Source organism: Atractosteus spatula, chromosome 13 (assembly GCF_055471065.1).
Source record: "Atractosteus spatula isolate fAtrSpa1 chromosome 13, fAtrSpa1.hap1, whole genome shotgun sequence".
Classification (NCBI taxonomy): domain Eukaryota; kingdom Metazoa; phylum Chordata; class Actinopteri; order Semionotiformes; family Lepisosteidae; genus Atractosteus; species Atractosteus spatula.
Window position 1 is genome coordinate 1,975,603 of NC_142718.1, and position 27,737 is coordinate 2,003,339.

At 58.2% G+C, this 27,737-nt stretch overlaps 1 protein-coding gene across 1 annotated transcript; it reads left to right on the top strand.

Moving 5' to 3' along the window:
- The first annotated feature begins 3,428 nt into the window (after positions 1–3,428).
- LOC148821598 (protein shisa-8-like) lies at positions 3,429–27,649 on the top strand. The gene is made up of 4 exons (XM_088931029.1): positions 3,429–5,534; positions 14,437–14,570; positions 25,554–25,679; positions 27,028–27,649. The coding sequence occupies exons 1-4, from the start codon at positions 4,993–4,995 to the stop codon at positions 27,465–27,467; spliced, it is 1,242 nt and encodes a 413-aa protein (XP_088787155.1). The 5' UTR covers positions 3,429–4,992; the 3' UTR covers positions 27,468–27,649.
- Positions 27,650–27,737: the final 88 nt, after the last annotated feature.

The window sequence follows — 27,737 nt, forward strand, 5'->3', positions numbered from 1 at the left end:
ACAGGACTCGCTCAGGGAGGGCGGTCTGGGGAGCAGCAGGGCAGACACGGCTCTCCGAGGAGGAACTGAGAGGATTAATCCATCCAGGGATTTGGGAGCATGGAATTAGAGAGCTGTGGATAAGTCGGCGACAGTGAGACGGATTTACACAGGAAGAGAAGAGATACCCTGGCAGGCTAGGGAAGAGCTAGGTGAGTCACTGACACTCGCAAAACACACAGACTCAGAGAGACACACAGAAATACACACAGTCTCAGCCACACAGACCCAGAGAGACACAAACACACACAGTCTCAGACACACAGACTCAGAGAGACACAAACACACACAGTCTCAGACACACAGACTCAGAGAGACACACAGAAATACACACAGTCTCAGACACACAGACTCAGAGAGACACAAACACACACAGTCTCAGACACACAGACCCAGAGAGATACAAACACACACAGTCTCAGACACACAGACTCAGAGAGACACAAACACACACAGTCTCAGACACACAGACTCAGAGAGACACAAACACACACAGTCTCAGACACACAGACTCAGAGAGACACACAGAAACACACACAGTCTCAGACACACAAACACACAGAGAGACTCACACACAGACTCTCTCTGAGTAACCCCTACAGCTCCCCCTGTGGACCCCACAGTCTGCCCTGTCTTGACAAACAGACAGACATAGAATCACAGACAAACAGGAGACATGGAGTCACAGACAGAGAGAGACACAGACAGACAGACAGACAGACAGACAGACAGACAGACAGACAGACAGACAGACAGACAGGCCTCTCCCTCTCTCTTGGCTCTGGGGAAGAGAGCAGGGCCAGCAGGGCTCGGGATCAGGCCGCGAGGAAGAGGAGTGTCCCAGCGAGGTTTTCCCAGTCACTGGCTCTAGACTCGGGTTACAGTCAGACAGTCAGGGGTCACCACTGACCCTCACAGCACGGCCACACTTAACCGGGCCCGAGACCCGGTTTTAAGTGACGATGGACTATGGCTTTTAAACACACGAGGGGCGTGTGCTGGCGGGAGAGGGGGCAGTCTGTAACCCTGGCTGCTCACAGGGCCAGGCTGTGCAGTGCCCTGTGCAAGTGCTACTGGAAGTCAATAGGTCTGGAATTACTGACGCCTCACTCCCTCTCTCGCTCTCATCCTCTCTCTCACCCCTCCCTCTGTACCCCTCTTTCTCTCACCCCTCCCTCTGTACACCTCTCTTTCTCACCCCTCCCTCTGTACACCTCTTTCTCTCACCCCTCCCCCTGTACCCCACTGTCTCTCACCCCTCCCCCTGTACCCCCCTCTCTCTCACCCCTCCCTCTGTACCCCCCTCTCTCTCACCCCTCCTTCTGTACCTCTTTCTCTCACCCCTCCCCCTGTACCCCACTGTCTCTCACCCCTCTCTCTGTACCCCCCTCTCTCTCACCCCTCCATCTGTACCCCTCTTTCTCTCACCCCTCCCCCTGTACCCCCCTCTCTCTCCCCTCCCCCTGTACCCCCCTCTCTCTCACCCCTCCCCTCTCTGACCCCCTGCCTGTGTGCAGTATTGACCCAGCGTGATGTCCAGTCAGCCCCTCCCCCAGCTCCTGCAGGGTCAGTGGCGTCTCTGGTCTGCGGTGAGTGACAGAGAGCGGCCGCAGGCGGATCCACACCGGAGAGAGAGAGGAGCCGGACTGTCCGCCCTGAGGTCTCTCCCTCTCCGGGCCCTGGGCCTCTCCCCTCTCTCCCTGCGCGTGCACAGACACACTCACACACTCACTCATGCTCACGCGCCTCACACACGCTCTCACACACACATGCTCACACACTCACACACATGCTCACACACTCACTCATGCTCACACACTTTATACACTCTCACACACTCACTCACACGCTCACTCACACGCATGCTCACACACTCACACGCATGCTCACACACTCACTCATGCTCACACGCGCCTCACACGCGCCTCACACGCGCCTCACACGCTCTCACACGCTCTCACATGCTCTCACACGCATGCTCACACACTCACACATGCTCACATGCTCACATGCTCTCACACGCTCTCACACGCTCTCACACGCTCTCACACGCTCACTCACACGCTCACTCACACGCTCACTCACACACATGCTCACACATGCTCTCACACACGCTCTCACACACGCTCTCACACACGCTCTCACACACATGCTCACACACTCACTCATGCTCACACGTTCACTCTTGCTCACTTGCACATTCTCACGCGCTCTCTCACACACGCTCTCTCACACACGCTCACTCTCGCCCCGAGAGGGCTGGTGCTCAGTCGAGGAGCCGTGCCCTCCCTCTCCCCCCGGCCTGCCGCGCGGAGATGAATATTCAGAGCCGTGATTGTTGGGGAAGAAGAAAATATAAAAAATTGAACAGTAAATTTCTAATCTGGTAAGAACATTCTGATGAAGTGGCAAAACTGGCTGATCCCCAAAGGCACTTTTCACAAAAGCCCTGTTTCTGTCTGCCAAGGAAAGAGGAGGGGGTATTATATAAACCCCCCCGATCTCCCCCCTCCTCTCCTCCTCTCCTCCCGAATCCCTTCCCTCTCCGAATCCCTCTGATCCCTCTGTCAGAGCTCGGTCAGCCGCGCGCTCGGGCAGGGGGCTCTCAGAAGGTGCCCTTCCTCCTTTCCTCCCCTCCTGTCTGTCTGGCTGCCCCTCCGGCCCCCCCCACTGCCCTCCTGCCTCTGTGTGATGTCAGGGGGCATGCACCCCGGCCTTCCATCCCAGGGAGACAGGGGTAGAGAAGGAGAGACAGGGGGACAGTGGGAGAGACAGGGGTATAGATGGAGAGACGGGGGACAGATGGAGAGACAGGATGACAGAGGGAGAGACAGGGGGACAGAGGGAGAGACAGGAGGTCAGTGGGAGAGACAGGGAGACAATGGGAGAGACAGGAGGACAGAGAGAGAGATAGGAGGACAGAGAGAGAGATGGGGGACACATGGAGAGACAGGAGGACAGTGAGAGAGATGGGGGACAGAGAGAGAGACAGGGGGACAGTGGGAGAGACAGAGAGAGAGAGATAGGGGGACAGAGAGAGAGACAGGGGGACAGTGGGAGAGACAGAGAGAGAGAAAGGGAGACCATAAGACAGAGAGAGAGAGACAGGGGGACAGGGAGATATGAAGAGAGACAAGGAGACAGTGGGAGAAACAGGGAGAGAGACAGGAAGAGGGAGAGAGAGACGGGGGACAGAGGGACAGGGAGACAATGGATGAGGGACGGAGGGAGGTGGAGAAAGAGGGGAGGAAAGGGAGGCAGTGGGATGCCGAGGGATACAGGGAGAGGAAGAGAGGGGGGTGTCAGTGACAGAGAGACAAAGAGTCATTGAGTGTGCTTCAGAGAGCGAGCGAGGGAGAGGGGGAGAGAGAGAGCCTGGGAATGTTACAGACATTTGCATTCAGCGCCGGGAGATCTTCACACAGCGACACAGCATCGCAGAGAGCGCAGAGGAGGAGAGGACCAGGCAGAGCCAGCGCGGACGGACAACTTTCTTCACAGAGCCATGCTGCTGCCCCTGTGCCACAGGGGAACCCCGGAGTGAAAAGCCAAGACCCCTGGATAAGAACAAACAAACCTTCACCTGTTTGGCTGCACGGCGCCCGGCTCTGGGGAGGGCTGCCTCTGTCGGAGAAACTTTCCCTGTCCGACCCCCGGCTCCGGGATTCTGGAGGGGACGCGGGGGGGGGTCTGGTGATGAAGGCGACCCCGGAGTGAGTCGGATCGATCTGCTCTCCCGGGAGGGAAGACAGGTGTGTGCGTGCGTGCGAGAGAGGGGGAGAGGCAGGGTGAAGCCCAGCACAGCGAGGAGGGAGAGGAACAGAGGGGGGCTGTGAGAGAGACGGGAGGTTCATACAGAGAGCGAGGAACCAGAGGTAGCAAGAAAGAGTGCAGAAGATAGAGGTGAGAGAGAGACTGAGGCACAGGAAGAGTGTGAGAGAGAGGCTAACGCAGAAGACGAGTGTGAGAGAGAGACAGAGGAAGAGTGCGAGAAAGAGACTAGCAGAAAGAGTGAGAGGAAGAGTGTGAGAGAGAGACTAACGCAGAGTGAAAGAGAGGAGGAAGAGTGTGAGAGAGGAAGAGTGTGAGAGAGAGACTAACGCAGAGGACGGGTGTAAGAGAGACAGAGGAAGAGTGTGAGAGAGAGACAGAGGAAGAGTGCGAGAAAGAGTAACAAAAAGACAGAGGAAGAGTGTGAGAGAGAGACTAACGCAGAGTGAAAGAGAAGAGGAAGAGTGTGAGAGAGACAGAGGAAGAGTGTAAGAGAGGAAGAGTGTGAGAGAGAGACTAACGCAGAGGACGGGTGTAAGAGAGACAGAGGAAGAGTGTGAGAGAGGAAGAGTGCGAGAAAGAGAGTTTTTTGCGGGCCTTGGCGAATTCCTGTGTTGACGTGAGTCTTGAGGGGACCATCGCGGAGATAACGTCGCTGGCGCCTCTGGGGCGCTGGGCTGGAGGAGGGGGAGAAGCTGAAGGAAAAGGTAGAGACGTCCTACATAAAAACCACTTCAGGGAAAATAACGGGACACACAGGGCGCTCAGGCCGGGCCGTAAACCTGCAGGCGATAAATCCGAAGATTAACCACCGAGAGGTGAGAACGCAGGGCTGGAAGAAAAATCCTGACCTCTGAAGTGCGGCCCTTCGGGGAAGGGGAGAGCTGTGCCCGATCGGTTTTTATTTCCACTGACACTCCTCGCGCATCTCGGAAGACCTTTTCCCTTTTTGTATTCTGCGGCATCGTGCGGCGGATGTTCTCCTCGGAAGGGGTGGTGGGGCTTGCCGACGCTGTCGGAGAACGGTTCCTGTTCTTCCAGTGACGAACTTTTCCCAAGGAGTGAAGTGCAGTCTGGATTTTGCGCGGGACAGGGCGGCCCTCGAGTTCGAAGACGCTCATCCCCGTCTCCGATTCCCTCCCGAGCCGGGGAAAAAACCCGCCAGCCCTCCCGCCGCGCACGATGGGAGCCAATCCCCTCTCCCTCCCGCTGCTGCTAGGCGCGTTGCTAGGGGCGGCCTCCCTGGGCGGGGCCGCCAAGCAGAGGAAAATGGGCTTGCAGCAGGCCAATCAGACGCAGGCCTCGCCCCTGTCCCCGGAGGTCACCCTGGCGACCCCGGAGGAGGCGGAGATGACGGTCCCGCCCTCCGGCAGCCGTTGCCGGGGTTACTACGACGTGATGGGCCAGTGGGACCCGCCCTTCAACTGCAACGCCGGGATCTACCTGTTCTGTTGCGGGACCTGCTTCTACCGGTTCTGCTGCCAGTTTCGCCAGCACCACCTGGACCAGACCTCCTGCTCCAACTACGACACCCCCAACTGGGCTAACACCGGCAGGCCCCTGGTGCCGGTCACCGAGATCCACGAGGAACCGGACCGGGACAGAACCAACATGATCGTGTACATCATTTGCGGGGTGGTGGCTGTTATGGTTCTGGTCGGGATTTTCACCAAGCTGGGACTGGAGAAGAGCCAGGGCCCACAGACTGACATGACCAACTCCAGGTAAGGGCTCATGGGAAAGCATCGCGGGCTGAAGGCGGGAACTATTTGTGGGGTAGGTCTCAGAAGGCGGGAAGGGCTGGGATTGGTTGGTTTCTGGTTGTCATGGAGAGGACGTCGTGCACAGATCACAAAGGGGGGCGTGGCCTAAGAATTCTTGACCCTCCAATCAGAGAAGACGGCTATCCAGTTTTCAGGTACTCAGATGGTACTGTGATTGGCTCGCCAATCTGCTTTGTAGCCAATCAGGAACCTCATTCCCCCTGGGCCGTTCTTATGCCCTGTTGGCGAACCACACGCCAGCGTTGTGTGAAGCACAGAGAACGTGTCCCTCATGTCCACTCTGGGCATTTGGAATAGGGGCGATATTTTATGTTCTTACCGCGTCAGTGGGGACGGTGGCGACTCGCTGATATTTTCCTGTGGCTGCTGAGGAGGTTTGTCAGGTTTAAACCTGACCGCACAGAACAAACTCGGATACGAGTGCACACAGGATCATCGGAAAAAAAAATGAAAACAGGACCTAGACACATGCTTCCCGTACTGTAGTGGAAACGGAAGAAATTCTCTTACCGTTGTTTTTGCAGAACGCAGAGGCTGTAGTCTCGTCGAGCGCGAATGAAACACAGAGGTTGGGTGTTCAGCAGTAACTCACTGCTGTGTCTCGTTTCCTCAAGGTGCAAAACTCCCTTCATCTGGTTTTTCTTCTGGAAGTTGCTCTGAAAGTCAAGACTCATCAGACTTCGGTGGGAGTCCAACAATACAGCACGACGGGGGCTTTGCTGTAGAACGGGGGGGTCTCAGACTCCGTTCCCGGAGGACCTGTGTCTCCTGGTTTTTGCTCCAACCACATTCCCGGTTACATAACCGGTCTAGTTATTAATTACCTGTGATAATTCTGAGCACGCTTTTGAAGTGCTTCAGAGATAGCTTTTGTCTTCAGTGGTTTGAGTTTGAGGAACATCCGGTATATGTCTCACTGAGAATAATTAGGCTGCTGTTTAATTGGGCTGCTCCGGTTGGAGTGAAACCGAGGAGACACCAGGCCTCCCAGGAGAGGAGCTGGAGAACCTGCGGTGTCTAGTCCAGGGGTCTGTAACCCTCTTCCCGCGGGGGTCTGGTGTCTTCAGTTTGTTTTCCTAAGTCCAGTCACTTAAACAATTCAGCTCTGTGTGGTCTTTTACAGTTGATTAGACAAGACGTCCGCTTCATTAACCCCAGACCCTGGTGAGAAGGGTTACAGGTCTGCAGTTGATCAAATAATTAGCCCAGCTGTGTAACAGAGGATGAGGCCGGACCAAAGAAGACACTGGCCCCCCCAGGCCCCCCGAAACCCTGGTCCAGGGGCAGTCGTTTGCCTGTGGGGTCCACAGCCTCGTTAAAGCCCTGGATGACTGTCTGGGTGTCTCCAGTGTCCCTGTAGTCGAAGCCACTGTTGGCTCCAGGGTTAGTGAGAGGGGATGTGTGTGGGTTAAGTGCTGGGGAGGGGCCAGAAAAAGGGACAGGACTGCTTTTGGAGGGCAGTCAGGGGGGTCTGGAATAGGAGGAGGAGCTGGAAGGCGGGATGCAGTGACTCCAAGCTGGGAGCGAATGTGCTGGGTTTCTGGGAAGGCAGTGGTTGGACTCAGAGGCTGAGGGCTAGCAGGGGTGGCTCAGGTCTGGTCAGATTTGTGGGGTATGACAGCGACGGGGCGTGTCCAGGGGTGGGGTTATGTCGCTCAGAGGGGAGGGCGTGTCTCGGAATCCGGGCTGCTCATTGGCTGGCAGGTCACAGGAAGTGGAGACGGAAGGGAAGTGCAGCCACCTCTCTCAAGGCCCATCAAGGAGCTGGATAACCTGCCGGCTTCCTCTTCGGGAGCAGACAAGTCCCGCAGAACCCTGAAAAACGCAGTATCAGAGCAGGTGGCAGTATCCTAACGTCCTCATCCTCCTGTACCGCGTGACGTCACGGTGTGACTGGCGTGCACGCATGTCGTTGCTGTACTGGGATGCAACTTCTGTCTGCACAGCTGATTGTTTTGAAAGCAGTGAGGAAGAAGCAATGGCCGATCGGATGTCTCTTGACTACGTTAGCGTTTTCACACGCAAGGATGCGGTGCACAGATTTCGGCCCAGTTCTCAATGACACCTCCCCTGGCTCCGACCCAGGCGCCTGGCTGAGCCTCCCCCTCCCCCTCCCCACTCACTTCAACTGCACTCAAGAGGGCTCCATCAGTGGGGGCTAAGATACCACACAGAGCGGTGAGAGTTTGGGGGTGCAGTGTGTCAGAGAGTTGAGTGTTTCCAGTTTAGTGTGGAGGGGTGAGAGTTTCAGGGCGCAGGGTTTCAGAGAGTTGAGTGTTTCCAGTTCAGCGTAGAGGGGTGAGAGTTTGGGGGCGCAGTTTGTCAGAGAGCTGAGTGTTTCCAGTTCAGAGTGGAGGGGTGAGAGTTTGGGGGCGCAGTTTGTCAGAGAGCCGAGTGTTTCCAGTTCAGGGTGGAGGGGTGAAAGTTTGGGGGCGCAGTGTTTCAGAGTGTGTTTCCAGTTCAGAGTGAAGGGGTGAGAGTTTGGGGGCGCAGTGTTTCAGAGTGTGTTTCTAGTTCAGTGTGGAGGGGTGAGAGTTTTGGGGCGCAGTGTTTCAGAGAGCCGAGTTTCCAGTTCAGCGTGGAGGGGTGAGAGTTTCGAGACGCAGTGTTTCAGAGAGTGTGTGTTTCCAGTTCAGTGTGGAGGGGTGAGAGTTTCGAGACGCAGTGTTTCAGAGAGCCGAGTGTTTCCAGTTCAGCGTGGAGAGGTGAGAGTTTGGGGGCGCAGTGTTTCAGAGAGCGTGTGTTTCCACTTCAGCGCGTGTCGGAATGGGCAGACAGGAGTGGCACAGCGGTGGACGCAGGCAGACAGGGAATCACGCTAACTTGTGAGAATCCTGTCCGGGAACAAGTACAAAAACACATCTCCACCAGCCCCAGCCCCCACCTCAGCCCAACAATCTCATTTCACAAGCCATTCTCGGAACAAAGAAACCTCTCCACGGGCCCCGCCACTCAAATCTAATCAGAGGGCTCCCAAACTCAGAGTGACAGTGTTTTTTCCTTTTATCTCCTTTTCTGATCCGAACTGCTTGTTAATCAGCGTTTCAGCCGTGTTTTAACGAGTCACCGCTGTTCGCAGCCATGTGAAGCCAGCAGTCGAATACCTCCCAGTGGCACTGCAGTTTGTGAATCGCCCGAGGTGCTTTGTTATATAATTTATGATTCTCCTTTCATTTTCATCATCTGGGTACGGAACTGCCTGATTACTGTTTGATCGAGTTTGCTCTCGACACGCCCTTCTCTCTCTCCGGTGGCCCTGCTGTCCCACTTTCAGCTGCAGTAACTTGGGGGTGCACCCTAGCGCTGGGTGGCTTAAAGAGTGGGCGATGGGGGAGCCACAGCCCTTCAAACAGAGGTCTTAAAAACGAAGCCCCCAGCGGTCCCTCTGAGGAGCTGACCTCTTGCGCTGGCTGTGGTGGGGGGAGTGGTGGAAGCAAGGCATGCTGGGAAGGGCTGTTTTTTTTTGTGGAAGACAGATTTCTACTTATCCGGGCGTGACCCAGGGTTAGCTTTTCCCGCTTGATCTTCAAGGTCGTCACCCCGGGGAGCTCTGAAGGGTGACCGGGCCGAAAGGCCGGGGAGCTCCCACTGGGAATCCCAGTTCCAACACTCGGACACACCCCGCGCTGGAAAGCCTGTGGTCCAGGTGGTGAGAAATATGGTAGAGGTGAGCAAGAAATACCGATGGCTTTCTCTGATAACATCAGACTAGACTGCAGCTGTTTTCCTCTCTTCTTGGCCCTTTGGCTAAGATCAAGTGTAGCTGTTCCTCCCTTGAGTGCGTTGGGGTATGGCGGTAAGTATAGCTGCCTTCCCAACGGTTGACTTGGGCTTGATTCTCAACTGAAGCTGTTCCTCGCTGGTGAGGCTGTGGCCTGTTCTGTAGGGGCGCAGGGCTGATCTGGGTGTGTTTGGCTTGATGTGTCTCTGCAGACTAGGTGTGATGGAGTAGTTCCCCCCAGCAGGTTCATGAGCGCATCCTCTTCTAATTGAGCAGACCTGGCCCGATCGCGGGTGTGGGCGATGGTTCATGCGTCGTTCACCTGGAGAATCGCCAGCCGAGGCTGGAGCGGTCGTTGTCTTGTTATCAGCTGTGCCAATTAAGGAAGGAAAGAGTTTCTCGTCGCCCGGAATCAGTCTGGGTCCTGACATGGTAGCTCCACGTCCGTCCCGGGGGCTGGAGATGGGAGGGCAAACAGAAGCCAGAATTCCGCCTGGGATAAGCGAGGCCGGAGTCCGGAATCCAGCAGGTTTCTTGTGGCTCTCAAAGTCCTGACAGCTTTAGTCTCAAGAGAAGAGGATTAAATTTAGAGCCAAGAACAGTTTCAGCAGCCTGAGGTAGAGAGAAGGGGTAATTAATATGATTACTCAGAATAAAGTATTGGCTACACCTGAAAAGCAGACCTGCTACGACCACAGGACCCTGCTGTCACCATCCACGAGGACACACACACAAACTGGACCGCTGCAGGACCCTACAAAGACCACATACACTAGAGGAGTACCTGGCCAGGGGAAGAGACAGCAAAGACAAACAGACTCTGATGAAATACAGGCTCAGTGACCACAGACTGGCCATAGCAACTGGACGCAGACAGACCTGGCTGTCCAGAGAGGACAGGCTCAGTGACCACAGACTGGCCATAGACACTGGACGCAGACAGACCTGGCTGTCCAGAGAGGACAGGCTTAGTGACCACAGACTGGCCATAGCAACTGGACGCAGACAGACCTGGCTGTCCAGAGAGGACAGGCTTAGTGACCACAGACTGGCCATAGACACTGGACGCAGACAGACCTGGCTGTCCAGAGAGGACAGGCTTAGTGACCACAGACTGGCCATAGACACTGGACGCAGACAGACCTGGCTGTCCAGAGAGGACAGGCTTAGTGACCACAGACTGGCCATAGACACTGGACACAGACAGACCTGGCTGTCCAGAGAGGACAGGCTTAGTGACCACAGACTGGCCATAGCAACTGGACGCAGACAGACCTGGCTGTCCAGAGAGGACAGGCTTAGTGACCACAGACTGGCCATAGACACTGGACGCAGACAGACCTGGCTGTCCAGAGAGGACAGGCTTAGTGACCACAGACTGGCCATAGACACTGGACACAGACAGACCTGGCTGTCCAGAGAGGACAGGCTTAGTGACCACAGACTGGCCATAGACACTGGACGCAGACAGACCTGGCTGTCCAGAGAGGATGGGCTGTGCTCCCACTGCCAGGAGGAAGACTCAGAGACAGAGATGCACTTTCTGCTGTGCTGTGAGAAATATTCAGGGATTACACACACACACCGTTACCTAAAATAAATCAAATCCCCGAATTCCTATTCCTGCTAGAATCAACGTAGTTTCCAATCCTGCTGGGAGAGGAAACCCTATTTTTATCCATCCATCCATTTTCTATCCACTTTATCCAGTACAGGGAGCCTATCCCAGCAAGCAGCGGGCACAAGTCAGGGTAGACGGACACTGACGCTGCACAGACACGGACACACCAGAAAAACCCATACGAACATGGGGAGAACATGCAGACTCCACACAGACAGCACCCCAGGTCCAGAATTGAGCCCAGGGCCCCAGCGCTGCTGCATTGACACAGTGCCCCCCCCCAGAAAAGCCACTTGGGAGTGAAAAATGAGAATCATGAATCTGTTACTGTCACCTCTTCTGCACCCCTTGAACACAGCTCCCCCCCAAGGCATCACACCGGCCGACACAGCACCGGTATGAGGGGTAAAGACACAGGTGTACTCCAGGAGTGCAGTGTGTGTGTGCAGTCTGTATACCCCAGGAGTGTATTGAGTGTGTGTACAGTCTGTATACACACCAGTCTGCACGTGGTGGAGATACAGAAAAACAGGTTAGCTGAAGATGGAGCGAGAGAGAGAGAGAGAGAGAGAGCCCAGAGCTGCTGGAATGGCAGGGAGGGCCAGTCCTGTTCCCAGGTCCTATTGCCCTGGTGGCTCCTGGTTGCGAGGGGTGAGGGGAGGACTCCGACACGCGGAGAGCTCTTCTCCTCGTCATGGCGGTGAATCACGGCCGCCCTGTCAGGCCTGACGGCAGACCCCTGATCCGATGTGACAGGTGAAGCCGAGCGAGCCGACTCCCAGCTGCCCCCCTCGCTGCTCCGGGCGCGCACGAGCGCAGCTCGCTCTCTCTCCCGCAGCTCCGGGCCGGCGCGCCGCGGCCCTGCTCCTGGACAGCCGGGGCGGCAGGTCCGCTCCGGCACCGCTGCACCCCTGCAGTCGGGAAATTGCTTCACCAGGAGGGAGAGAGCTGGGAGTGATTCCTGGCTTTCCACCAGGAGTGAGAGAGCTGGCAGCAGTTCCTGGCTTTTCACCAGGAGGGAGAGAGCTGGCAGCAGTTCCTGGCTTTCCACCAGGAGGGAAAGAGCTGGGAGTGATTCCTGACTCTCCATCAGGAGTGAGAGAGCTGGGAGTGATTCCTGGCTTTTCACCAGGAGTGAGAGAGCTGGCAGCAGCTCCTGGCTTTCCACCAGGAGGGAGAGAGCTGGGAGTGATTCCTGGCTTTTCACCAGGAGGGAGAGAGCTGGGAGTGATTCCTGACTCTCCAGTAGGAGAAAGAGAGCTCAGAGATATTCCTGACTCTCCATCAGGAGTGAGAGAGCTGGGAGTGATTCCTGGCTTTTCACCAGGAGTGAGAGAGCTGGCAGCAGCTCCTGGCTTTCCACCAGGAGGGAGAGAGCTGGGAGTGATTCCTGACTCTCCATCAGGAGTGAGAGAGCTGAGAGTGATTCCTGGCTTTCCACCAGGAGTGAGAGAGCTGGGAGTGATTCCTGGCTTTTCACTAGGAGTGAGAGAGCTGGCAGAAGCTCCTGGCTTTCCACCAGGAGGGAGAGAGCTGGGAGTGATTCCTGGCTTTTCACCAGGAGGGAGAGAGCTGGGAGTGATTCCTGACTCTCCAGTAGGAGAAAGAGAGCTCAGAGATATTCCTGACTCTCCATCAGGAGTGACAGAGCTGGGAGTGATTCCTGGCTTTTCACCAGGAGTGAGAGAGCTGGCAGCAGCTCCTGGCTTTCCACCAGGAGGGAGAGAGCTGGGAGTGATTCCTGGCTTTTCACCAGGAGTGAGAGAGCTGGCAGCAGCTCCTGGCTTTTCACCAGGAGGGAGAGAGCTGGGAGTGATTCCTGACTCTCCAGTAGGAGAAAGAGAGCTCAGAGATATTCCTGACTCTCCATCAGGAGTGAGAGAGCTGGGAGTGATTCCCAACTGGCTGCACCTCAAAAGATGCTTTTTTTTTACTGAGCAGAAAAGCAAACATATTTCCTATCACCTTTGCTCATTAAGAATGAATTAATTTTATTTTCTGAATGAAATAAACCACACGAGGAAACAGGCTTCAGATCTCAAGCACCGGGCAATGGTTTAGGCACCAGGGCCTGCAGCTGCTAAAAGCTGGAATGGATCAAAATGCAGAGCAATGGGAGTCCGGTTCAGGTTGCGAGTCCCTTCCTAGGTCACAACGCGAGCACAGTGGATCCCCTCAACACAGAGAGCGGTCTCCACACGGGTCCTCCTGCTTGTAAGGTCGACGGCATTTTGTTTGTTTTTTCGGGATTTTAAGCAAACTGAACCTCTGTACCTCTGAGATGCTCGAGAGAAATCTGTCTGTTCTCACTACAGGGGACTTTTAAATGAGCATCCTGAGAAAGAGACGCTGCTGTCTCATCAGGACCACAGCCAGGCCAGCGCGCCTGGGCCCCGGGGCTCGGCGAGGTCGTTGGGCTCCAGAGCCGAAGGGGATAATTGGCGTGAATGATTGATTGTTGCAGGGCAATTAGCAAGGGGGGTGGAGAGCTCTGTGTATAATTCTTGTGCACCACAGTAACAGACATGCCAGTACAAGAACAGTAACACAGAGGACAAGGCCTAGAGTCAGTCTCGTTAGTGCTGAAATCACCTGGACAGCTGGTGGACTCTGTAGGAAGAGGTGCTTTCTCCTCTGCCTCCTGGGACATCTCTCTTCTCTCCCCTACTTATCCTAAGAAAGCTGACTTTGGAAATGCATTTAAAACCGAGCACAGCAGGCACCTCTTTGCACACAGGATGGTGGGTGTGTGTAACAGGCCGCCTAGCCATGGTTGAAGCTGATACCCAGACTTCTCTCAAGACACAGCTGGATGAGACTCTCCAGGCAGGACAGGAGGTGCTTCTGTACACGAAGGGTGGTGGTAGTGTGGAACTAGCTGCCCAGCCATGCTGTTAAAGATGATATGCTGGGTTGTTAAAGGAAATGGCTGGATGAGATCATGGGATCAATGAACTACTAACTACCAAATGAGCTACATGGGGAAAATGGACTCCTCCTGTTTGCAACATTTATGATCCTACGACTTTTGTCTGGCCACGTTCGCTGCTTCAGGGACATGATTTGCTGTGAACATGTTGATCTGCACTCCTAAAGCACAACCCTCCATCCATTTTTTTAACCTCTTCTTCCAGTACAGGGTGGCGGGGGAGCTGGAGTCTGTCCCAGCAAGCAACAGGCACAAGGACACCTGTCCATCACAGAGCGCACGCACGCACGCACATGGCAGATTTTCAGAGAAGTCACGTCTTTGGACTGGGGGAGGAAACCCACACAAACACGGGGAGAACATGCAAACTCCACACAGACAGCACCTCTCTCTCCCCTGGAATCGGCCGTCACTCCTCTGATCCCTGTTCCCACTCTTTCCAGGTCTTGTTGCGGAGGGTTGTGACCTCTAGCCCCTGGTGTACTGGAGGTCAGCAGGGTCAGGGGTGACCCCTTCTCTCCGAGTCCACCAGTGCCTCTGATTGTGCTTCTGTCGCTGTGTGTGTCTGAAGGACGCTGACGGACCTCCTGAAGCAGCCAGGGGGAGTGCCAGGGGAGGGCGGCAGCGCGGATGGGACAGGGGTCAGCCTGCGCATCCCTCTCGGATCAAACGGGATTTCCGCCCGTGTTTTGAGGAACAGCACAGGTGAGTCAGATTCCGCACCACGGTAAATACACTCAGACTCACGAGTGACCCACTCGTGTACACACTCACACACACACAGGCAGATAGACTCACTCATAAATACTAACACAGGTGTGCACACACTCGCACAGACACAGGTGTGCACACTCACACAGATACAGACATGCTGTCGCTTAAAATGAACTGAGACTTCCTTTTGCAAAGCCAGGCTCTTCCAGATTCATTCTCAAGCTCACAATTCACCTTCTTCCAAATTAGGTTTCACAAATATCCTGACTTTCTAAGGGTGTCATCTCTGGAGCTAATTAAGATGAACACGTCAGCTGCAGTTCCCTCAAAGGTCCCGTCACAGAGCTCATCTGGAAGACAAACTACTTCACAGGGAGAATTAACCTTCCAGAACCTGATTTGGGAAGGCTTATTCATAAAGGTCTCAGCCATATAGCGCTGAGCTGCTCGTTTCACTGAACGTTTCCTCCTCCTCGCACAGAAACACGATTCTGCTGTGATCGTCTGCTACAATTTGAGCCTCTTCGTCTGACTCTCACGGTTCATTGTGATCGATCTGTAACTTGAAGTACAAGACGCAGATTTTTAGCTTTGTGTGTGTGTGTGGACAGGAATGAACGATGTGCATAGCGAGGACCACATGACAGTGAGCCAATTAGGTTTTCTTGCTTTATGTGACCGATGAGTTACTCGGACACAGCTCAGCTCGAGCTGCCTCGAAGTCTGATCCCTGTGGGTGGAAAGTTCGCTAAACGACAGGTAGTGGAGTCTTTAGTAATCCAGATGTGGTAAAAGAGCTTCAGCTGTTTGGAACTCTGGACTGCGGGTAAGATATGAGAACAGAGGAGAGATGGGCTCATCTGACCTGGTAGAAGTATTCAGTTTCTTGAAAGAAATCAGGGTGCCGACTTCAAAAACATGGCCGGCACAGTTTGTTCCCGTTTCGCTGTTCATCGCCAAGAGGGGGGCTGGCTTGACTGTGTCAGTGCCCGTGAGGATCTGGGCATGCCTGTGTCAAGGGGGTTCAAGGCTGAAGAGATCCAGTTCCTTTGGCCTGTCCATTGAGCCCTGGAATGTAACGCAAGACATTTCGATGACACGATGGCCGAAATTAAACACAGTGTGCGGAACGCGGCCTCACTCGTGCACAGTGCAGTTTTAACACAACACAACCCTTGATTAAAATCCCACACTTTTCACCTTGTATCCTAACACGCCAACACAAAGCCTCAGTCTTTTTCATGAGCAGACTCGTGTGTGTTGGATGCAGGGCTCGTGCTCAGCGAGCGTGTGCCATCTACCTGGAGTGGGCATCTCTGTGCCTACGTTCCTCTCCTGCTGTCCCCCAAGCGGATGTAATTGAAAGTTAATCCTCTTAATATTGTTTGTCAGCAGGGGCGATTTTTAATTTGTGGTGTCCGACCAAGAGCCAGGGGACGGATCTCAGACACACGGACTCCGTCATCTGGCCCCGCATAGCAGCACAGCAGCACAGCAGCAGGCCCTGGGTAGTGGACAGTTTTAATAACATCTTAATTAAAGCCTGACGAGCCAGCGCACACAACGCCAACATGGAGGGTAATATGATGGAGAGAGGAAGGGGGGTAAAGGGAGGGAGAGAGAGAGAGAGAGATTAATCAAGATTCATAGAAATATAGGTTAATACAGACACACTGACTGACTGGACACTCCAGTACATGAACACTGCACTGAGAGAGAGAGGGGTTCATACAGACACACTGACTGGACACTCCAGTACATGAACACTGCACTGAGAGAGAGAGGGGTTCATACAGACACACTGACTGGACACTCCAGTACATGAACACTGCACTGAGAGAGAGAGGGGTTCATACACACACACTGACTGGACACTCCAGTACATTAACACTGCACTGAGAGAGAGAGGGGTTCATACACACACACTGACTGGACACTCCAGTACATGAACACTGCACTGAGAGAGAGAGGGGTTCATACAGACACACTGACTGGACACTCCAGTACATGAACACTGCACTGAGAGAGAGAGGGGTTCATACACACACACTGACTGGACACTCCAGTACATGAACACTGCACTGAGAGAGAGAGGGGTTCATACAGACACCCTGACTGGACACTCCAGTACATGAACACTGCACTGAGAGAGAGAGGGGTTCATACAGACACACTGACTGGACACTCCAGTACATGAACACTGCACTGAGAGAGAGAGGGGTCATACAGACACACTGACTGGACACTCCAGTACATTAACACTGCACTGAGAGAGAGAGGGGTTCATACACACACACTGACTGGACACTCCAGTACATTAACACTGCACTGAGAGAGAGAGGGGTTCATACAGACACACTGACTGGACACTCCAGTACATGAACACTGCACTGAGAGAGAGAGGGGTTAATACAGACACACTGACTGGACACTCCAGTACATGAACACTGCACTGAGAGAGAGGGGGGTTAATATACACACACTGACTGGACACTCCAGTACATGAACACTGCACTGAGAGAGAGAGGGGGGTCATACAGACACCATGCTACAGTGTCCACCTGTGTGTTCCTCATCCCAGCCCCACATCAGTGCCGCCCTTCAACGCGTTGCCCCCGGTGTCGCCTGGGCCTCGCAGGGCCTGCCACAGATGCTCGTGCAGATGGCTGCTGTTTATCCCCCAGGAGGCGCTGTGGGAGCCGACCAGCAGCGAGGTCATGTTCTGCTGGTGGTTTTCTTGGGGGGTGGTTGCAGTCGGAGAGTTCCTCCCAGGGAGAGGGGGTGCACCTGCGGGTGGGGGGCGTGCTGCATTGTGCGTTTGCTCGTGTCCACACATGTGTCAGTGTGTGTGTGTGTGTGTGTGTGTGTGTGTGTAGCTGCTGTCACCAGTCAGTGCTGGAGGGGGGCAGTGTGACCCCAAAATCTCAAACCGAGTCAGCAGTGTGTGTCCAGCGCTGTCTGAGTACAGTGTGTATATGTGTCCAGTGCTGTATTTTTTAGTACAATGTGTATGTGTACAGTGCTGTTTGAGTACTGTGTGTGTGTGTGTGTGTGTGTGTGTGTGTGTGTGTGTGTGTGTACTGTGCTGTGCTCCCTGCGTGTGTGAGTGTGAGTGTGCTGTGCTGTTTGAGTTCAGTGTGTGTGTGTGCTGTGCTGTGCTCCCTGCGTGTGTGAGTGTGCTGTGCTGTACAGAGCACAGCCCCTGGTGCAGGACTAGACACAGCCCCTGGAGCGGGACCGGGCACAGGGCACAGCCCCTGGAGCAGGACCGGGCACAGAACACAGCCCCTGGAGAGGGACCGGGCACCAGGCACAGAGCACAGCCCCTGGAGCGGGACCGGGCACAGGGCACAGCCCCTGGAGCAGGACCGGGCACAGAACACAGCCCCTGGAGAGGGACCGGGCACCAGGCACAGAGCACAGCCCCTGGAGCGGGACCGGGCACAGGGCACAGCCCCTGGAGAGGGACCGGGCACAGGGCACAGCCCCTGGAGAGGGACCAGGCACAGAACACAGCCCCTGGAGCGGGACCGGGCACAGGGCACAGCCCCTGGAGCGGGACCGGGCACCAGGCACAGGGCACAGCCCCTGGAGCGGGACCGGGCACAGGGCACAGCCCCTGGAGCAGGACCGGGCACAGAACACAGCCCCTGGAGAGGGACCGGGCACCAGGCACAGAGCACAGCCCCTGGAGCGGGACTAGACACAGCCCCTGGAGCGGGACCGAGCACAGAGCACAGCCCCTGGAGCGGGACTAGACACAGCCCCTGGAGCAGGACCGGGCACAGAGCACAGCCCCTGGAGCGGGACTAGACACAGCCCCTGGAGCAGGACCGGGCACAGAGCACAGCCCCTGGAGCAGGACCGGGCACCAGGCACAGGGCACAGCCCCCGGAGCGGGACCGGGCACAGGGCACAGCCCCTGGAGCGGGACTAGACACAGCCCCTGGAGCAGGACCGGGCACAGAGCACAGCCCCTGGAGCAGGACCGGGCACCAGGCACAGGGCACAGCCCCTGGAGCAGGACCGGGCACAGGGCACAGCCCCTGGAGCGGGACCGGGCACCAGGCACAGAGCACAGCCCCTGGAGCGGGACCGAGCACAGAGCACAGCCCCTGGAGCGGGACCGGGCACAGGGCACAGCCCCTGGAGCGGGACCGGGCACAGAACACAGCCCCTGGAGCGGGACCGGGCACCAGGCACAGGGCACAGCCCCTGGAGCGGGACCGGGCACAGAACACAGCCCCTGGAGCGGGACCGGGCACCAGGCACAGGGCACAGCCCCTGGAGCAGGACCGGGCACAGGGCACAGCCCCTGGAGCGGGACCGGGCACCAGGCACAGAGCACAGCCCCTGGAGCGGGACCGAGCACAGAGCACAGCCCCTGGAGCGGGACCGGGCACAGGGCACAGCCCCTGGAGCGGGACCGGGCACAGGGCACAGCCCCTGGAGCGGGACCGGGCACCAGGCACAGGGCACAGCCCCTGGAGCAGGACCGGGCACAGAACACAGCCCCTGGAGCGGGACCGGGCACAGGGCACAGCCCCTGGAGCAGGACTAGACACAGCCCCTGGAGCGGGACCGAGCACAGAGCACAGCCCCTGGAGCGGGACTAGACACAGCCCCTGGAGCAGGACCGGGCACAGGGCACAGCCCCTGGAGCGGGACCGGGCACCAGGCACAGGGCACAGCCCCTGGAGCAGGACCGGGCACAGAACACAGCCCCTGGAGAGGGACCGGGCACCAGGCACAGGGCACAGCCCCTGGAGCAGGACCGGGCACAGGGCACAGCCCCTGGAGCGGGACCGGGCACAGAACACAGCCCCTGGAGAGGGACCGGGCACCAGGCACAGGGCACAGCCCCTGGAGCGGGACTAGACACAGCCCCCGGAGCAGGACCGGGCACAGAGCACAGCCCCTGGAGCGGGACTAGACACAGCCCCCGGAGCAGGACCGGGCACAGAGCACAGCCCCTGGAGCGGGACTAGACACAGCCCCCGGAGCAGGACCGGGCACAGAGCACAGCCCCTGGAGCAGGACCGGGCACCAGGCACAGGGCACAGAGCACAGGGCACAGCCCCTGGAGCAGGACCGGGCACCAGGCACAGGGCACAGAGCACAGGGCACAGCCCCTGGAGAGGGACCGGGCACAGAACACAGCCCCTGGAGAGGGACCGGGCACAGGGCACAGCCCCTGGAGAGGGACCGAGCACCAGGCACAGGGCACAGCCCCTGGAGCGGGACCGGGCACAGGGCACAGCCCCTGGAGCGGGACCGAGCACCAGGCACAGGGCACAGCCCCTGGAGCGGGACCGGGCACAGAGCACAGCCCCTGGAGCAGGACCGGGCACCAGGCACAGGGCACAGAGCACAGGGCACAGCCCCTGGAGCAGGACCGGGCACCAGGCACAGGGCACAGAGCACAGGGCACAGCCCCTGGAGAGGGACCGGGCACAGAACACAGCCCCTGGAGAGGGACCGGGCACAGGGCACAGCCCCTGGAGAGGGACCGAGCACCAGGCACAGGGCACAGCCCCTGGAGCGGGACCGAGCACAGAGCACAGCCCCTGGAGAGGGATCGGGCACCAGGCACAGGGCACAGCCCCTGGAGCGGGACCGGGCACCAGGCACAGAGCACAGCCCCTGGAGCGGGACCGGGCACCAGGCACAGGGCACAGCCCCTGGAGAGGGACCGGGCACCAGGCACAGGGCACAGCCCCTGGAGCGGGACCGGGCACAGAGCACAGCCCCTGGAGCAGGACCGGGCACCAGGCACAGGGCACAGAGCACAGGGCACAGCCCCTGGAGCAGGACCGGGCACCAGGCACAGGGCACAGAGCACAGGGCACAGCCCCTGGAGAGGGACCGGGCACAGAACACAGCCCCTGGAGAGGGACCGGGCACAGGGCACAGCCCCTGGAGAGGGACCGAGCACCAGGCACAGGGCACAGCCCCTGGAGCGGGACCGAGCACAGAGCACAGCCCCTGGAGAGGGATCGGGCACCAGGCACAGGGCACAGCCCCTGGAGCGGGACCGGGCACCAGGCACAGAGCACAGCCCCTGGAGCGGGACCGGGCACCAGGCACAGGGCACAGCCCCTGGAGAGGGACCGGGCACCAGGCACAGGGCACAGCCCCCGGAGCGGGACCGGGCACAGGGCACAGCCCCTGGAGCGGGACTAGACACAGCCCCCGGAGCAGGACCGGGCACAGAGCACAGCCCCTGGAGCGGGACCGGGCACCAGGCACAGGGCACAGCCCCTGGAGCGGGACTAGACACAGCCCCCGGAGCAGGACCGGGCACAGAGCACAGCCCCTGGAGCAGGACCGGGCACCAGGCACAGGGCACAGAGCACAGGGCACAGCCCCTGGAGCAGGACCGGGCACCAGGCACAGGGCACAGAGCACAGGGCACAGCCCCTGGAGAGGGACCGGGCACAGAACACAGCCCCTGGAGAGGGACCGGGCACAGGGCACAGCCCCTGGAGAGGGACCGAGCACCAGGCACAGGGCACAGCCCCTGGAGCGGGACCGGGCACAGGGCACAGCCCCTGGAGCGGGACCGAGCACCAGGCACAGGGCACAGCCCCTGGAGCGGGACCGGGCACAGAGCACAGCCCCTGGAGCAGGACCGGGCACCAGGCACAGGGCACAGAGCACAGGGCACAGCCCCTGGAGCAGGACCGGGCACCAGGCACAGGGCACAGAGCACAGGGCACAGCCCCTGGAGAGGGACCGGGCACAGAACACAGCCCCTGGAGAGGGATCGGGCACCAGGCACAGGGCACAGCCCCTGGAGCGGGACCGGGCACCAGGCACAGAGCACAGCCGCTGGAGCGGGACCGGGCACCAGGCACAGGGCACAGCCCCTGGAGAGGGACCGGGCACCAGGCACAGAGCACAGCCCCTGGAGCGGGACCGGGCACCAGGCACAGGGCACAGCCCCTGGAGAGGGACCGGGCACCAGGCACAGGGCACAGCCCCCGGAGCGGGACCGGGCACAGAACACAGCCCCTGGAGCAGGACCGGGCACCAGGCACAGGGCACAGAGCACAGGGCACAGCCCCTGGAGCAGGACCGGGCACCAGGCACAGGGCACAGAGCACAGGGCACAGCCCCTGGAGAGGGACCGAGCACCAGGCACAGGGCACAGCCCCTGGAGCGGGACCGGGCACAGGGCACAGCCCCTGGAGCGGGACCGAGCACCAGGCACAGGGCACAGCCCCTGGAGCGGGACCGGGCACAGAGCACAGCCCCTGGAGCAGGACCGGGCACCAGGCACAGGGCACAGAGCACAGGGCACAGCCCCTGGAGCAGGACCGGGCACCAGGCACAGGGCACAGAGCACAGGGCACAGCCCCTGGAGAGGGACCGGGCACAGAACACAGCCCCTGGAGAGGGATCGGGCACCAGGCACAGGGCACAGCCCCTGGAGCGGGACCGGGCACCAGGCACAGAGCACAGCCCCTGGAGCGGGACCGGGCACCAGGCACAGGGCACAGCCCCTGGAGAGGGACCGGGCACCAGGCACAGGGCACAGCCCCCGGAGCGGGACCGGGCACAGAACACAGCCCCTGGAGCAGGACCGGGCACCAGGCACAGGGCACAGAGCACAGGGCACAGCCCCTGGAGCAGGACCGGGCACCAGGCACAGGGCACAGAGCACAGGGCACAGCCCCTGGAGAGGGACCGGGCACAGGGCACAGCCCCTGGAGCGGGACCGGGCACCAGGCACAGGGCACAGCCCCTGGAGCGGGACCGGGCACAGGGCACAGCCCCTGGAGCGGGACCGGGCACCAGGCACAGGGCACAGCCCCTGGAGCGGGACCGGGCACAGAACACAGCCCCTGGAGCGGGACTAGACACAGCCCCCGGAGCAGGACCGGGCACAGAGCACAGCCCCTGGAGCGGGACCGGGCACCAGGCACAGGGCACAGCCCCTGGAGCAGGACCGGGCACAGTGGGAGAATGGGTGGTGGCTGGCCGCCTCACGTCAGGCGGAGCAGGGAGCTCTGGGTGAGCCTGGACTGTGGGTCCCATCGCGGCAGACAGGGACAGGGGAGCACAGGTCAAAGGTTGCTCTTGCGTGAAGGGGAGCGGGCCGGTGGAGAAGCCCCCTCGCTCGTGGCCCGTCCGCTGCCGGTCTAAAGGTCACGGGCGCGGCGCTGGGCCGTACAGCAGGGAAATGTCAAGCGTGCTAATGCACTGTGTGCGTGCGTGCGCGTGCACCTCTGTGTGTGCGTGTGCGCGCGTGTGTGCCAGTGCCAGTGCGGGGACACAGTCTCAGATGGGCACGGACAGGCCTGATGTCCTCAGGGCACAGCTCTGTGGTCTCGCTCTGCTCCACTCGATACCCCGAGCCCTGCTGCAGATTCCTGGGGGTGTCCGGTGGGAGGTCTGGAGAGAGCCGGGTCGCCGTGCTCCGTCTCGGTCTTCAGCCTCTCCTCCTCTTCCTCCATCATCCTCCTCTTCCTCCTCCTCTCCCTCTCCGAGGCCCGAGATAAAAACAGCTGACTTTCTTCTCCAGCTCTCGTCGCCACCCAACAGTTACCGCAAGGCCGCTAAATATCCGTCAAAACATCCGCTAGACATCCGAGCCCGTTGTAATGACCGAAAGAAGGGCTCAAGTGCCCCTGCGCTTTGTCCCAGGTCCGTCTCTGCCCCCTCCCCCTGGCTGGTCTGTCTGCTAGCCCTGCTCAATGAGGACCTGCCAACCCCCCCCCCTCCAGGCGCAGCGACCCGGCCCGGCGCCGCAGAAACCAGGTCAGCGCCGGCGGCCCCGAGCGAGCAGGGCGTGAGTGAAGGTCAGCAGGCCCCGCCCCAGGAACGTGTGCACATCCCGCCAGCCCGCGTGTCGGGGGGGGGGGGCGATCGAGCGACAGGGCGGGCTGCTCCGGCCCCCCCCTGCGGCGCCATCCGCATGGCTGCTGTCCTGGTCGGGAGGTGGTCGTTGTTCTCGGCCGTGAATCTCAGCACTGACGCACTTGGCAAGACCCCTGGGGGTGGGGACAGAGCTAACGAAGGCAGTAAATTAACGAGCCAGTCAAACAACGAACTTGTCTCACCCGCTTCTCCCCACCCCACCTACACTAACGTTCACGTTCCAGCAGGTCCGAGGACAGTGGCGAAGGGGGTGGGCTGACACAAGCCTACAGGAGGGGAAGTACACCCTGCCCCCTGCCTCTCCCCCTCGCTGTAGTCCTTCAGGCCTCGTCATTCTCCCTGCATCATATAATGTCTTAGCTGTACTGCGCACAACGTATTGTCACACTGCCTGGTGTGTGTACAGACCATGCACACACTGCACATCTGGGGTATACAGACTGTACACACACACACACTGCACGCCTGGGGTATACAGGCCACATACACACACTCACTGCACACCTGGGGTATACCGACTGTACACACATACACCTACACACCTGGGCTATACAGACCGTACACACACAACCACTGCACTATTTTTTGTAGGAATTATTATTTGAATCGGAAGGGTTAGGGTTATCAGTCACCTTACAAACTACTGAGAACATGTCACAAGTGGCGGGGGAGGAACATTTTCCTTCCTTTAAATCCGACGGATGTACATTAAATGGGCCGCATGAAATCTACACAAAGTCCAGAATATATCAAATCCGAAGGGATCATTCCATGCGGGTCCGGAATGCAAGCTCTTTTCCTCGACCTTCGAGGGCCCACAGATCGAGATCGACCGCGTCGTTAGTCCACCCAGCCCTGAGTAATTAGCAATGGAAAAAAAAAATCCACTAATTATATTGACGGCTTTGGCTGCTGTGTCCGCACGGTGAAGAGAGTGCTGGAGCTGCCCATTGATCGCTGCCCGAAGAGTTCGGAGCGATCCGAGCGGGAGGGGGGCGGGGTGCTGCCGCCTGTGGTCCGAGACCACCCCGCCAGCTTCCGCTGTGAAACAAAACACAACAAAATGAGCTCAGCCACGACATCTGAGGCTTGCTGTCTGAGCGGGAGGGACACCTCTGGGAGGTGCTGAGCTTTTCCAGGGCAGGCGGCCTCTCCTGCTGTCAAAGCCACCGGATTACCTTCAGTTATCTGCTGTCCCACAAGGCTCTCCGATTCGTCTGGAGAGAAAACTTGACAATCTGCAATATTTCTAAATGCCCTTGAAGAAAAATAGGCACAGACACTGCTAGAGACACTGCTGTCCCTCTCCTCTCACACTGACACACTCCTGACTGGACTGGAGACACTGCTAGAGACACTGCTGTCCCTCTCCTCTCACACTGACACACTCCTGACTGGACTGGAGACACTGATAGAGACACTGCTGTCCCTCTCCTCTCACACTGCCCCTGAATTCACACACTGACACACTCCTGACTGGACTGGAGACACTGATAGAGACACTGCTGTCCCTCTCCTCTCACACTCCCCCTGAATTCACACACTGACACACTCCTGACTGGACTGGAGACACTGCTAGAGACACTGCTGTCCCTCTCCTCTCACACTGCCCCTGAATTCACACACTGACACTCCTGACTGGACTGGAGACACTGCTAGAGACACTGCTGTCCCTCTCCTCTCACACTGCCCCTGAATTTCTTCTGCTTCTTGTGTTTCTCACAATAACTGTGACAGGAGAGGGACAGCAGTGACTCTTGCAGAGAGCAAGGCTGCCTCTCAGACTGGCATTTCACTCAGTGTCCGTACAAACCCGGATTCTGAGTTTACCAGAAGATGTGTGACCCGTCACCTGCTCAAGTCCCTTTCTGTACCAGATAAGCATGAATCCACAGGGTGAAAAATATTAAAAAAGCAAATGACACATCAACAGCGACATTGAAATACTGACACCGAGAGACAGAGGCAGAGGCTGAACATCACGCTGAGAACTGCAGAGCCATACTGCAGACAGAACCCGACAGCACCAGGCAGCCTGTGCGCTTGTGCTCACCACGCTCCCCTCATCCCCTCCTCTCTCCTCTCCTGCAGATCCCAACCACCTAAACAATGCTGCAGTTCCCCCGCTGGGCCCCACGGTGGCGCTACCCCACCCTCACAACAATCTCAACATGCCAGGCCTGGCCTTCAACAAGTACACCTCGCTCAAGGCCGTGGGTAAGCACACATGCACACACATACACACTCGTGCACACATGCGTGCCCAAGTACACACACACGTGCAAGTACATACACACACATGAACACACGCACGCATGCACACATGCACGCACGCATGCACACACACACTCATGTACACGAGTGCCCAAGTACATGCACGTACACACACACACACACACACGCACGCACACGCACACGCACACGCACACGCACCTGCATGCAAACACGCACACATGCACAAACACACACACACGCACAAACACACACACACACACACACACACACACACACACATGCACAAACACACACACTATTGCTGGCTGCTGTTCTATGCCCTGGGCCCATCTCTCATCCCTCTGCTCCTTTCCCCTCCTGTCTGCTGAGAGGGGTCAGGGGTCACAAGGAGAATCCATAACAAAGCCCAGGGGGAGGCAAACCAGACCAATCCACAACCAAACCAGCAAAAACACAAAAACAGCAGGGAGAACAGAGTCGAGAAGGAGAGCGGGCGGCCGGCGTGTCTGGGGGGTGCCAAGCGCCGCGGAAACACTAATCCAGCCCGACATTTCGGCCTGCTTCTATTTTTGTTTCCTCAAAACGTCCGCCTGCCCGCTGCTCTTCGGCTGTAAGTCAGTTCCAGAGCACAGCCCCGACCCCCAGCACCCCACTCAACAGCACGGGGGACACTGCCCCCGCCGGGCCCTCCTGGAGCTGTGGACAGGTCTGCTTCTCCCTCCTGTAACTGCTCATGTCCACCTGCCCACAGCCAGTCACTCTCCTTGCCCACAGCCGGTCAGCCGGTCACTCTCCCTGCCCACAGCCAGTCAGCCGGTCACTCTCCCTGCCCACAGCCACAGGCCCTGGTCACAGTGCTACAGCACCCCACTCTCCCCCAATCCGGAGTCCTGTCGCAACCGCACTGCAGACGTGGACACCAGCAGGAACCCCAGGGGTACCAGCTGCACCTGGTCACCTCAGACACACTGCTGTCTCAGTCCAGGTCAGGAGCAGCACAGCTTTATTGGAGCACAGCTAGGACATGCAGACTGTACAGACTGCACCCCTGCGGTATACAGACCGTACACACACACTGCACTCCTGGAGTATACAGACCGTACACACACACTGCACTCCTGGAGTATACAGACCACACACACACACTGCACCCCTGGAGTATACAGACCACACACACACACAGTTGGGGTTAAGGGCCTTGCTCAGGGGCCCAACGGAGTAGGATTCCTCTGCCACCAGGTGGTGTAAAAGACCTTATTGATAGCGGCCAATGGCCAGTGTAAGCCACTGAAAAACTAAAGAGATGTTTTTTGTCTTCCTCTCTCTGTAGCAGACACTGGCGCCACCGATTACTACAAGAGCTACCCAATGATGGATCTCCCCCCACAGGCCACGCCCACCTTCCAGCCAATCGCCTTGCACCCCAAGGACAAGCCCCTCCTCCCTCCTCCAGACCTCCACGGCCCATTGGCTGCGACACTGAGCTCCACCCCCCTGCCCAAGACCAAGATATCCAAGACCAACACCCACCCCCTGACCCCCAGCTCAGCCTTCCGAGCCTGGGACCCCAGTAAAAGCCACCCCCACACTCGGGCCCCCCACGCTGGGCAGTCAGCCAACCGGCGGCAGGGCTACTCGAGCAAGAGGCAGTTCAGCATTGAGACTCTCCCAGAGCTGTTCACACAGCCCCTGGGGTACGGACACGCGCCCCCACCGCCCCCCAAACACAAGGGCTTCTCTACAAACAGCAAGACGGAGGTGACAGTCTGAGGCAGGGCGGGGCAGAGCTGGGGCAGCGCTCGAAAGGGGCACAGTCTGCATTTCTTCAAAAACAATATTCTCTTTACAAAGTCCTGGACTCTTTCCTTTTGCTCCCTGTAAACCGACTGGGGCACGACTGGGAATTTCTCACGCGCGCTCTCAAAAGACAACAACAACAACACAACCAAAAACACAACCTTTTTTCAGGAGGACCCTGACACCGAGAGACTCTGGCATTCCTGCAGAGGTGGAGAAATCCCCCGGATTCGGCTGGAGGAA